At 49.4% G+C, this 13,085-nt stretch overlaps 3 protein-coding genes across 3 annotated transcripts; 1 reads left to right on the plus strand and 2 right to left on the minus strand.

Annotated features, from left to right (window-relative positions):
* Positions 1 to 583: 583 nt before the first annotated feature.
* On the minus strand, positions 584 to 2,856 carry BO85DRAFT_515967 (NIF domain protein; the record flags this gene model as incomplete). Its single annotated transcript, XM_025664818.1, has 2 exons — positions 584 to 2,680; positions 2,737 to 2,856. 2 exons carry the CDS (start codon positions 2,854 to 2,856, stop codon positions 584 to 586), a joined length of 2,217 nt encoding a protein of 738 aa, XP_025521398.1.
* A 230-nt stretch (positions 2,857 to 3,086) lies between these two features.
* Positions 3,087 to 4,447, plus strand: rrp36 (putative pre-rRNA processing protein). The gene is made up of 2 exons (XM_025664819.1): positions 3,087 to 3,341; positions 3,394 to 4,447. Exons 1-2 carry the CDS (start codon positions 3,168 to 3,170, stop codon positions 4,294 to 4,296), a joined length of 1,077 nt encoding a protein of 358 aa, XP_025521399.1. The 5' UTR covers positions 3,087 to 3,167; the 3' UTR covers positions 4,297 to 4,447.
* Positions 4,448 to 5,249: 802 nt separating this feature from the next.
* On the minus strand, positions 5,250 to 6,488 carry BO85DRAFT_360326 (uncharacterized protein; the record flags this gene model as incomplete). The annotated part of the gene is made up of 2 exons (XM_025655545.1): positions 5,250 to 5,477; positions 5,547 to 6,488. 2 exons carry the CDS (start codon positions 6,486 to 6,488, stop codon positions 5,250 to 5,252), a joined length of 1,170 nt encoding a protein of 389 aa, XP_025521400.1.
* Positions 6,489 to 13,085: the final 6,597 nt, after the last annotated feature.

Below are 13,085 nucleotides of genomic sequence, written 5' to 3' on the forward strand. Positions count from 1 at the left end.
CGCTATTTCCCGTCCGGTCAACATCTATTCCATCTGATTGCTTTTTTCCCCACCTTGGTGTCATTTACCCCCGCCCTTTTTTTCTTTACATATCCACGCTACCCATGATGGAACGGTTTACGTGTTTTCATTCTTCGTCGACTCCTTCCAAAAGAAAACTTTTTCTTCTATTTACTTCACGCGTAATGCCACGCTTACGATTGATATGGACCATAGCAGTAGCTAGTCAAAAACAAACCCACTAGCACTTTGTGCTTTCCATGATCATGACTTCCTGTTCTTCCTTAGTAACTCAGTATTGTAATCCATTGCTTTGGTATATGATGCTCTATATGCCATATCAACATCCCGTATGTACTTCATTCATAGTAACCCCTTCATGATACAAAACTATGTGCATACCCGTACAGTAACCTAGCTGGTCCCAGCCCAGCCATCCTTTCTCGTGGATTATCCCCCCAACTCCTGCCATGAGTGGATGGATGCACCATTACCATATCATGTGGAACACCCCACCTTCCACGATACAGAATATGATATCTAATGCAGACAGATGTAGAAGAAATAACATAAAAAAGAAACCTCAAGTCTTCAACGACTCCTCCAACCGATCCAAAAGATAGTTCTCAGACTGGGTCGAAGCAGCAGGTGACGGTGAACGATCACTTGCATCACCGTCACCTAAAGTATTACTGACCATTTCATTTAGATCAAGTCCGGATGGTATGGCAGTGCCACCCGGTGTTGAGTCCGAAGAAGGCGATGATGGGGAGGGAGGAGGAAATGAGGAAGGGTCTGTATGTGGTGTGCCGGTATTCGTTTCATCGACAGTAGAAGAAACGGCGGCGGCGGCCACTGGGATAGATGTAGGAGGTGGTTGTTGTTGCTTTTTCGCTTTAGCGGCAAGACGATCTTCTTGCTTCTGAATCTGGCGGGCCCTGGCTTTCTCGGCGGTCTTTTCGCGCTTGCGGGCTTTGCGGCGTTGTTTGCGTGCTTCGGCTATTTCAGCTGGTGTGAGGGGGACGTCGTTGGGTTTGGGTTGGGGTTGTTGTTGGGTGGTTTCGGGTTGTTGTTGGGCTTCGGCGTCGTCTTGGAGCTTGATATCGAGACACAGGTTGCCAGTTTTGGGGATCGAGTTGTACCATTTGTGGAGGACTTGGCTGACGTCTTCGTGTAAGGATAGCTCCTCGAGCATTTGCAGAACCTTTGTTAATGTGGCCGCGTCTTCTGCGCCGGAGTGTCCGTCGAAGGTGGGGATTTCGAGGAGATTGCTTGGTTCGCTGCTTGCTTTGAGGCGGGTGTCGTCGATTAAGATGGTGTTGGTTTGGTCCCAGCGGGTCTTTTGGAAGGTTCCAGGAACGGATGAGCCCAGGCTTTCGGGGCTGGGGTATGATGCTTGGACCTTTTCGTCAGCCCAGACGGTACTGAGGGTTTTGTAGACCTGGATTTTGGCATCGTATTGCTGTGGTGTGAGGTTGAAGTGTTCGCGGTGCCATTCGGCGACGATTTGCGTCCGGCTGTCATTGATGAAGAGTTGGCGGCAGATGCCATCGACGGTGGGGGGACGGGCACTCGACCATATCATGACCTTGTAATTCTGCATCAATGTCTGTATGAAGATGTCTAGTCCCGCTCTTCGCTTGAATCGAGGCGGCATGTACCGGTCAGGCCGATGAACGAGCGTACCGTTCAAGTCCAAGATGACTAGTAGAGGTTGTTTCCAGGAATTCCGTTTGGCTGGTTTTGATGACTGCTCAAGGTAGGCCGGTGTTGGAAGAGCTCTTTTAGGTGGTGTCGGAGACTCGAACTTCTTGGAACGAGGGCGAGGACTAGCGCGTGCCTTGGATGAAGACCCCGGGCGTGGCGATGGAACCTGACTGGTCATGTTGCGGGTATTGACTCCAGCAGAGCCAGCTGCTTGGAAGGTCATGGGCCCGAATGGCGGCATTGTCATCAACGGATTCGTTGGCGCAAAGTTCATAAAGGCAGGCGGAAACATGGGAGGTAATCCACCAGGGAACGCACTCATGTCATTCAACGGAGGGAAGCCGAAAGAAGGATTAGTAGGCTCACCCAAAGGAGCTTGAGGAAGCTGTTGCTGTTGCTCCAATGGGAGCTGCCAGAAAGGCTGCTGAAACCCTGGGAAGGTCTCGTTTGGCGCAGCCATGCCATTCTGGAAGGGGAGAAACATGGGTGCCAAATTGAAGTTGTCAAATGTCCCAAAGCTGTTCTGGGATGGATGACCTGGTGCATAGGACGCTGCATTGGCAGACTGTGATGCCTGTGGTTGCATCTCTTCCCGAATGTTCTTTTCGGCTAATTGTTTGCTCCGTCGTGGTAGCTTTTGCCGCGGGCGAGCAGATGGGGGAGCATTTCCCGGAGCCGTCGTGCCGGAATCTGTGGCATTGCGCTTGGTATTCCTCGTTTTCTGACGAGCCCAGCGGTCTTTATACGGTCTCCAGGCAGGCTTATCATCCCCCACCACGGAAGAAGTGGAACCATCATGACAAACGCGACTGTCCATACTGGAGGCGTCGAACGCCGATGCGTTTGTTGACTCCATGTAGGGCTCAACGGACTGATTGTTGCGGACAGAGAACTGGGGTGGATTCGAGGAATTATGATAGCATATGTAGAAGGTGACAGGAGTATGATGCGTGCTGATTGTTCCCAGAGCAATCTATCCAATGGTGTTAGCAATACACATATTCATATGTTCGGACCAAAAGTGCACACCTTGGAGGACACCCCACTATGAAACTTGCGATCAGGAGAGGGGGCTATCGGGGCGGGGCGGGGCTTTATAGCAATCGGAGGCAAACGAGGGAATAGGCAGCATTGGCGTACTCGCAACATGAATGGAAGATTCCTGGAAGATGAGCGACCGAATTAGGAATCCGCCGCGACACAGGAGGGAGAGTGAAGAGGATGAGAGCAGCCAACGATAAAAGAAAGATAGAAGATATGCGGAGGCAGAAAAAGTGACTTACTTATCGGGGGATCTGGCCAATCAAGGTGGAGACGCCCTGATCGCCGCCTTTCAGGAACGGCAGAACGGCCTCATCTTTTTTTTCGGCCGCCGATCTCACCGCCCGGCCAGCTTGGGTTTTCATCTCACCTTGCATGAACTAAATACGGTTATACATCTCCCATCCAAGAACTGCGAAATGGCTATTTCAGACCTATTGAATCGCCGCGTGCGAGCTGTCGCTCAGGATGACGAGGAGCTCTATTCTGACCAGTCTGGATCGGAGCAGGCTAGCGACGATCTCCGCTCTGACGAGTCGAGCTCAGAGAGTGGCAGTGATGGTTCCCTAGACGAGGACGACGAAGACGATATGGTTGGTTTCCTATTCTTTGGATAGACGTCGCAGCATGCTGACTATTTCGCAGTCTCAGGGCGGCCCGGAAGATATGGATGATGACGAGGACGACGACGAAGATGACGAAGACGACAGCGACGATCCCCAAGACGACGTTCAAGCCTCACTAAGCAGCATTTCATTCGGCGCATTGGCGAAAGCACAAGCATCCATAGGCCCCAAATCGAAGCGGTCATCCAAGGCCTCCAAGACAGAAGAGGACCCTGCCGCTCCTTCCCCCTTAGATGACATTCGGGCGCGGATTCAAGAGGCGCGCGAACAGAAACGTCAAGCGCTGTCGAAAATAAAGGACTCTGAAAAGCATTCCCGTTCCTCCAAACATGCGCCGGCCGTACAATCCTCCAAACATGCCGTCTCCCGCAAGCGGACAATCATTGAGCCGCCGAGTGTGCCCAAGTCGCGAGACCCCCGTTTTGATCCGACTGTATTGAGCCAGGGTGGTCGCGGAAACCCTCAGGCAGCGAGTAACGCATACGCATTCTTGGACGAGTATCGCCGGGATGAGCTGAGGCAGTTGAAGGAACAATATGCCAAGACAAAGAACCAGGAACAGAAAGAAGCGCTGAAGCGTACGATTCGGTCGACTCAAGACCGTCTTCGAGCGATGGAGAACAGGAAACGCGAGAAGGAGGTCTTAGCGGAGCATAAGAAGAAGGAGAAGCAGCTCATCCGTGAAGGAAAGAAGAGCAACCCGTACTTCTTGAAGAAGTCGGACCTGAAGAAGCAGGTGTTGCTCAAGAAGTACGAGAATATGAACTCCAAGGACCGCACCAAGGCACTCGAAAGGAAGCGCAAGAAGACTGCAGCCAAGGAGAGAAAGGAGATGCCCATGGAGCGGAGAGCATTGGCTGGCGACGATGCGCCGAGTGGCGGTGGAGGTGGTGGTGGCTGGAAACGCCGCCGAGTTGCATAGATGCTGGAGCTTGTCTGATTCTGATGTCTGGCTCATCATATTGTATATAGTTCATAACTGCATAGGCATATATTCTCTACAAAATTTTTTCAGGATAAGACTTCCACGCCGACAGTCTGGGAGTGTTTATATAGACACCCTATTACTTATCATTATCCAAAACCGACCCATTCCTTCCAGGCGTAGTTGCAGCTTAGTCAGAGTAAAAAAAAAGCAAAATGAAGAACATATTATCACTGCCAGATGGCGAACAACCAACATCCAATAACTATTGCTGTACCAAGATAATCAGACGCGCAAGCACAAACAAACAATCAAATGGTATCGCAACAAGCCATAAGTCAATGACGCAAGGATCACCGAAATCTGAGGTCCTCGAAACAATATAGACATGATTCTTCGAAGAACATGATCTTTAAACCCATAACAAAATAACGCCTCATGTCCAGAACAAAGCAAGTTCCCCCGGACTTCGGAGAAAAAGAGCAATAAAAGAGAAGAGATTGAATAATGATCGAATAGAAATAGACACTGGAATCAATGGCAAACAATGAAGGCGTCTGGCCTAACATGGTATAAGATGCAAAATGAGTAAAAGGGATGAGATTGAAGGGACGGGATCCACCCTTCCGTTCTTTTCAAAGAGCGACTGTTCATGCGGTTCATATAGGTAGTCGTGTAGTTTGGCATATGCATCATGTCGAGAATAAATATTATTCTTCAGACACACTCCCCTTCACACGTAAAATCTGCTGTTTTTGTGGGCCCGCAGTTCAGCCGTGGATAATTGCTCCCAAATAAGCAACCTCTGCTGGGTCGTGCCTATCCATAATTTCTCAAGTACTGACCACACCGAATAGCGCATGAGGGAAGATTGGCGATATGTGAGAGTGCATTCATAGCGACGGGCCAAATCAGATCGCGTAGGGAGACCCTAAGCAATTGGTCATGGATTAAGAATGGAATAGGTCCCAGGCACGTGCGCAGAGACTAAGGAATTCTTCCTTCTTTCTGCGCTGGGTCTCGGGCGAGTCTCTCCCAGCCCCAAATGGGCCATAGGTGGCACTTGCATCAGAGGCCAAGGCTGGGTTAGGGCGATAATGTGGGTCAGGGCCGTGGCCCAAGGGCGGGCTGCCGTGCTCATGTTCGTACTCGTTTCTCGAGCGGCGCCGAGCAGTACCCTCGGACGGGTACAATGACGGCTGCGGGGGGTGCGCGTTCGCCATGGGCGTAGCATCCGAGTGAGGCACTCCAGACTTTGGTGGTCCGTTAGCCACACGTGGAGATGGTGGAGTCGGGGGTTGGTGGCCGCCGTAATGTACAATGCGCGGCAGAAGCTCCTCGCGCCCACCTGACAGTTCCTGGACAGCTTCCTCGGCAGAACGGTACTCCCTGGGACGCTTGGGTGGTTGAGCGGCATCCCGGGAGATGCGAGGAGAGGGAATTGGGGGAAGATTGTTCGATTGAGGCGGGTTTGCAGCTGTCGCGCTGGGGTAATATAGTCCCCGGTTTGCCTCGCGATCGCGGCCCAACGCCTCATTTCCAAAGACGTCAGAGAGCGGGGGCAAGCGGTTGGTTGTTTGCGTAGCAGGGAGGTGATGGATGTGAGATGTGGACCCCAAAGTCGGGCTTTGGTTAACAACATGACGGGTTAAGGGCTGCGCTTCGTTACGGCCCGTGAAGGTCTGATTCAATGGCGCAGATTGGATGACACGTTCACTGGCAAATTGGGCTGCGGAAGGAGGCACGATGGAGAGGCCAGGCGGGGGTCTTCTCTTCGAGGCACCGACCCGGGGGAGGCCGAATGATTCAGATGGCTTGATTCCATCGGGCCCGTCATCCTTGGCGGACTTCTGTAAACGCGATTCGATTATTGAGCGCTGCTGATCCCGAACCGATAAGCTCCGTTGCAGCTGCTCCCTCATCACAGGGTCATGTGTTTGAAATCCCGGGGACAGGCAAGCGATCCCGACCTCTTGCATATTGACACCCTCTCTCGCAGTCATAGGGCCGCCAGGAGGCCGTGCGGACAAGCCCCCCGAGGTCGGAAGGCTACTGGAAAGGTCTAATCTGCGAGGGCGAGGTCTAGTATGAGACTGCATTGCCGGGGAGGACGGAGGTTCCTTTTTCACGATAACTCGACTCGCAGTGGATCCGGCCTGTGATCTGCTGGAAAGGTCAACAATCTGCATCGGCGATTCAGCCAGCGACTGTCGGGTAAGATACTTACGAAGGTGAGGTCGGTTTCTTTCCTGCAGGCGAGCTTTTGGCCGACGACACATCCCGAGAGACACCGGATGGGCGCGGCGGCGTGGTACTCGTCTGGTTACCTGAGGATGCAGGCGCCAGTGTTGGGCAATTTTTCGGACTGATATCGCGGGTCATACGCGGAGACGTGAGCGGAGCAGCCTGGGCAGGCGCAACCGCGGTCGACATAATGACAACGAAGGGTGACGAATTCGACAGGACACAAAGGAGCGGGAAACTCCTTGGCGAAAGCACACAGCTGACCAGGGGAAGCAGTCGAATCAAAGGGACGGTGCAGCCGTCAAACCGATATAGGCTGGCGAAAGAGAAAAAGAAAAGAGAAAAATTCCCCCTCGGGAGCTGTCTCACACAGCCACCGACTATATAACGTGTTCCTGTACGGTGCTAAGAACTGTGCCACCCAACGTCTCACAGCCTGGAGCAGGTGGAGTATCAAGCTTTCTCTAACAAGCGCTGGAATTATGGGGTGGTAGGGCGAGACCGGATGAAAGCGCGCGCGGATTTGAGAGCTCGGTAGCGGAGGCGGCTAATATTGGTCTTCGGGGGGAGGCGAGGTCGAGGTTGAGCTCTGGAATGGGGGCGGAAGCAGCTTTCGAAAGGCCGACGGATCCAGCCCGAACAATGGGAAAGGCACGGAGGACGGAGGGGGAGAAGGAGGAAGAGATCAACGTTCAATGTGGCACCCCAGGCAAAAGTCGTCAAACAGGTGGTGGGAGGTGACAACGACGGGGAGTGGTCAGATACTTGAGGGAGGCGGTTAGCTAAGGCTGGCCGGCGGCAGTGTGACAACGGTTAGAGGTCGGTCAGGCCGGGGGGGTGTGGTGATCCAGAGCGACAAAGCGATAGTGTGTGGTGGAAGCGGATCTCGACAGGTCTGGCCCCCATGCGAGGTAGGTAAATGGCCCGAGAAGAAGGAGGGGAAGGATGGAAGGAGGGGGGATATCACGATGATGCTGATATAATAACGAATTTCAAGGAAGAAAGGAGGAAGAAAAATAAATGGGAAGCTAACAAGAAGTAGAGAGAAGAAAAGAACAGGTAGAGAGAGAGGGAAAAGTAGAAAAAGCAAAAATAACAGTAAAAGGCAAAACTGAGGAAGAGGGGAAGAGGAAGAGGAAGGAAGAAGAAAGGAAGAAAAGAAGGCTGAGAAGACCAGACCCGAGCGAGGGAGGATAAATTGTATGGATGATGGAGAAGAAGCAGAAGGTGGACTAACTAGTAAGTAAGGCAGGTATTAGTTGGGAGGGCGGTATGGGGCAAAGTTGTCTGGTATGGAAGCGGGATGGATGGATCGGGGAGGGCGAAGGGAAATCCAACAGGTCGATTCAATCTCGATGAGACGGTGGCAGAAGAGGGTTGGCACTAGTAGCCAGAACGATGAAAGGGCTATCAGTTGGACCGTGCCATTCAATCCGAACACGCGGCAGGGTTGGAGCCAGGAAATTATGATTGATAATAAGCGAAATAAAATAAAGGGAAAAAGGGAAAAAAGAAATGAGAAACACGGAAAAATAGAAGAGAGAAAGAGAGAAACCTAAAACCCAGGACCGAGAACAGGCGAGAAACGAGCAGGAGAAATAATCATCATCAAACGGGGGAGTGGGAATTAATTGGGCTGCAATGGAGGCAACCAAGACCTTGAATGAATGGATGTGGGGAAGAAGACGAGACTTGGACTTACTTTACTAGAATTATCATGATAATAATAATAAAAGTAAAAAAGAAATTAGAAAAAGAAAAATATGGGAAAGTATTAATTAAATAAATAAAAAAAAGAAGAAGAAAATAATGGATACGATATCAAGAACCAGAAGAGATCCTGGTCGCTAGGAGCATTAGGGACTCTTAGTTCGAAACCACTGAAGGAGAAAAGAAAAAAAGAGCATGCAACAAGCAGGTTAAAAGAATACCTACTAATCTACGGAGTACCTGAAAAAGGAAGGTGAACATCTAAATGATCTCTCCTAATGCGAATATAATATAACAACGAAAAAATAATAAGAAGAATAATAAGAATAATAATGAAGGATTATCTTGTGTACAAAAGCACAAGACAGACAGACAGACAAGAAGGAAAAAATAGAAAACCGGACTGGGATCCATCCCAATAATCTCCTGAAAATGCTCAGACCAAGTGGAGCAGGATTCCCACTTGATTGGCACCAGCTGAGACATGGTTTGTTTCCGCCCAGGGCTTGTCCGCCGATGATGTGACACTTTTGTGACAATTGGCGGTTGCTGCTGATCGCCTCGGGTTCACATCGGTTGGACTGTAGTACCACACACCTCTTTCTTTTTCTCCTACCTACTCTCTTGTGTCTTGTCATCGGGCGGGCGTGATAAGATGACACCTGAGAGTTTTTATCTCACTTTTTCTGGTGTAATGAATTTATCTATAGTCTTCACCCTTGGTGTTTCTAAAACCATACCCTGGCCTACTCTCCCTTATCTCTTTTTTTTTTCTTATCTCTTTTCCCTTCCCTGTCTATTCGTATTCAGGCAATATAGTATCATGTGTTAGGAGGATAGTAGAGGAGGGAGGGGAGAGAGGGGGAGGAAAACAAGAAAGAACAGAAGATTACTTTGAAGAGTCCAGACACGCACCAGACAAAGGTACAACTTAACCAGTTTTAGTTCGTCTCTTGGCCCGACCATCGTGTTCCATCCAACTGAAGACAAGGTAGGGGCTCTTCCCTGCGACCCATCCGGGATCCGGCCTATGGAGATCCAGGAACTGCCGCTGGCCTGTGAGACAGCTGGAACATTTGGGGATTCCCGAGCCAGTCACCTGCTAGGAATTTTGCACTCGTTTTGAGAGTGTAGCAGATGGCTGGCACAAGATGATTCTTCCATGTTAATTCTCGTCGCTACTTTCTTTTGTCTCCTTCTAAATATTATATTCTTGCTCGAGTGAAAGTGGTGAATATGACAGCCTTGTTCTGTAAGTGGAGGGTACAGTAGTGGATGACTGACACACAGCCATCCATCCATCCATCCCGTGCCAACAAACTATCGTGTCGGCGTCCGACGCAGGGTGGATAAAATTGGGGGAAAGGAAAAGAGAGCCTGGTTTGGTTCCTTCCCCCCTGGTGGCGACGCACCTGCGACACCAGCGTCCCTCACCATCCCCGAATCCACCGGCGCCAAACTGGTGGAAACAATAGTCCCTGCCCCGATCCATGAATCCACTCTTCTGTCAGACATAATACTAGTAATCCTGTTAACTCAAACTCACTAACCACAGTTTCGCTTCTCGTTTCCACCCTTCCGACTTGCCCACTTTCTCCCCCCTCTCCTCTCCTCTTAGACTAGTCTGCAGTCAGCAACAGCCTCTCTCTCTATTGGGGGCTTGACAAATTAATCCGAAAAGTTGACATCTCACATTTCCCCACGTTCCTCTCTCTCTCTCTCTTTCTGTCTCAGTCTCTTCTCGCTAGTGTGGAAAGAAGTAGATGAATTCTTGGTATGGCTTCCCTTGCTAACCTTGGTAACTAATGATATGATAAGCAAAAAGAAGAAACAAGGTAGGCAACCAGGTCTTCTACAGATGCCTCGATCGATCATCCCGCGGCACAGTCCGACGACGACGACGACGATGACGATCGGCCCTCGTTCTCGTTGAGAGTGTCGCGTTGTGACATGCCCGAGACGAGCCAACAGTCGCATGAATGGATGAATAATCTCGTCAAATGCTCCAGACCGGGAAGACCAACTGTTCGGGTTGGAGAAATAAGAAAAGGTATAATAATAACGATGATTATTATCATATTACTCTAACAACAGCAGCAGCAACAATAAAACATAACACATAACACATTACATGATAATCAGATCGTCATGTCTGACTATATTATGAACTGCACTCACTCATTTCTGCCCCCAATAAAGAGTAACTAACTTTCTACAATATGAGTAAGACTAAAATGATCCGACACGGGCTTCTTTCTACTATCAACGCAGCCTCTTTCATCAGGGCCGGGATTTCCGCGCCCAGCCGGAGCAATCCACCGGAAATCAGTTGACCTTTCCTCGGTCGCTACTCCCAGATAAGTAGGAGTAACAGCACCCAACTGTAGATACATACTAAGAAGCGTAATAAGGTATGTAGATACTGTATGTAGGGTAGAGAGAGAGAAGTGGATAGAAAAACACCTACTTACCTACTACTTCCTACCTTGCTCACCCGCACACATCCGCCTCGAAAGGTAAAATTCTAGACATGATCGCCCGGCACTGCTTACCTTGCGACATTCTAGGGGCCCGAGCCACCGAACTACTGTAAGGCAGAATTTTTCCCATGCCTTCTATTCGACTTTTCGTGCTCAATTCCGCAGGCCCATTTCAAGCACAGCACATGAACCTGCGAGCGAACTATTGGGAACAATGAAGATCGATTTCTTTCCTAACCTAGCCCGCGCCCCTTCGATCACGGGCTGGGGCGGAAATGGGAATCTCTCTGTCTCTCTCAGAGACGATTAGCTCGCTTCCTGCGACAACACTATTGTCTCAATCAGATTTGCAGTACAGGATGGACAGACAGGGCCCGCGGAGTAATTCTGAACAGTTAGATAATTAGTGAATTAGCTAGCTAGTATTAACCGTACCTTGATAGCCGAGATGCCGTACCGGTGTAACAGTAGCAGCAGCAGCTGTTGGGGATGGTTTTAATCCCAGCCCTCGTGCAACCAAACCCAAGCCTCCGGCCCTTTTTTTGCTCGAGTCAGACAAGCAGCTTGACTCAAACAAGGCCTCAATGCAAAACATGGGACCTGTCAAACTTTTTTTCTGCTGAGTCAAACTTAATTAACTTGCTGTCTTCAAAACAGACCTACTAATCAAGCCAATCAATCAATCATCAACCAGTAGCAAGAAGCAAGCCACATCCATTCTTCTAGGTAGTGATCTAGCCCAATGCGTATACATCGTCCTTCTTAATATCGATTCCCAATACATTCACAAGAGTCAAAACTAACGCGCGGAACCACTTCCCGGCAGCCTGGTGGGTTAGGAAAACAGAGTTCGGTCACTCCTCATGAAGGTTTAGTAAAAGTCAAAGCATGCAGAGGGCTCCATTTTGTATCGACTTCCTGGGATATTAGCATTTCAATCCCTGCTACAGTTGCAGTGCTTATACTTTGCAGGTACTACTACTACACCCTACACAGTACTCCGATCCAATGCGTGGCCTGCTTACACGGCTGGGTGGGATGTGGATCTGACAAATTTATTTGCAGCAGTACTCGCTGATAGCAGATAATATGTATGTATCTATCCTCAACAACTCGTTCCAAGGTACCGATGATGGGAGGGAGTTAACATTATGGATTACTTCCATGGGATTGAACCTACTTACAGACCTTCCTTTTTAAGGCCCCGAAATCATCTGCGGATAAGCCCGTTTGCGAGAACCAATCATTAGGGCCGATCTCTTCTCCCCTCATTTCCCACTCCACGAGGTAAAGTCATATTTTAATATTAAACGGGACCGCCTCATTAACCCGGGGATCAAGACTAGTGAGATCCGGCTTACTACTAGATACTTAGTAGATACTACTAATAAATCACTGGGGAAAAGTGAGTAGTTGGTTTACCAGCTAACTACATAGCTGACAAGCAATGTCTACACTCTTCCGATGAAAGTACATTAAATCTTCATTGTTGCAATGTATTGAAAAACAATACCAGTCTGCACCTTCGCATAACCTCCTCCTCCCCCTCCTCTCTTATTTTTACTTTAACTCGTTAGTCTACTTTGGTATAAGTTCCAAGTTCCAACCTCGGCCTGGCGGGCCCACGTGTGCTCCTTGCAAATAAGATTAAGGAACGGCCTTGCCATCCAGTCTTGATGAACCACTAGTTTATGGGTCCGGCCTTGCCGTCTCCAGAAATTATTGACCTGCTGAAAGTGGTACCATGGATTGTCATATCACCAAGGGTCTACCAACTTAACATGATGTTCATGTTCAACCTGTTGAAATATTTTATTTATTTCCAGGAGGGTCGGTGTATTTGATCGTTGTGGCATTTCTCGGCAAGCTGAGATCCCGAGTATATCTATCATGGACACGGTGTCGATACTACTCTGTATGTATATTGTTTCTCTCCCACCGGAAGAGTACGAGATAGATTATCGCGTGTGGTCACTCGAAACGAGAACCACCCATTGTCTTTTCCGTAGTAGTACTACACACGGGAGTTCCTCTATGTACCCTGCCCTGCCCTGCATATGCGAAATGAGCGTTTATAATTGAACACTACTCCATGTGCAAGGAAGGGATTGTTCGAGGATTAACCGACCCTGTAGGTAAATAGTATACTCCATCTTCAATATACACAGTACAACATCCCGCCGATAGATGTCTCCAACTATGGAGTAGTACGGAGTAAATGGACACTCGGCAAACAAAAATATTTCAATCTCCTAATCAACATTAAATCAAGAACTTCCCGTACGCGCCATCCATGTCGTCACTCATCTATCACGACATCATCCACAACAACCAAGTAGTAACAACCGACTC

The sequence above is a fragment of the Aspergillus piperis genome, assembly GCF_003184755.1.
Source record: "Aspergillus piperis CBS 112811 unplaced genomic scaffold BO85scaffold_1, whole genome shotgun sequence".
Lineage (NCBI taxonomy): Eukaryota > Fungi > Ascomycota > Eurotiomycetes > Eurotiales > Aspergillaceae > Aspergillus > Aspergillus piperis.

Excerpts from the sequence above, each read along its gene's own strand:
- rrp36 (XM_025664819.1), top strand. The coding sequence starts at position 3,168 with ATGGCTATTTCAGACCTATTGAATCGCCGCGTGCGAGCTGTCGCTCAG. Across the intron at positions 3,342-3,393 it reads AGGACGACGAAGACGATATG|TCTCAGGGCGGCCCGGAAGA; the intron begins GTTGGTTTCCTA and ends ACTATTTCGCAG.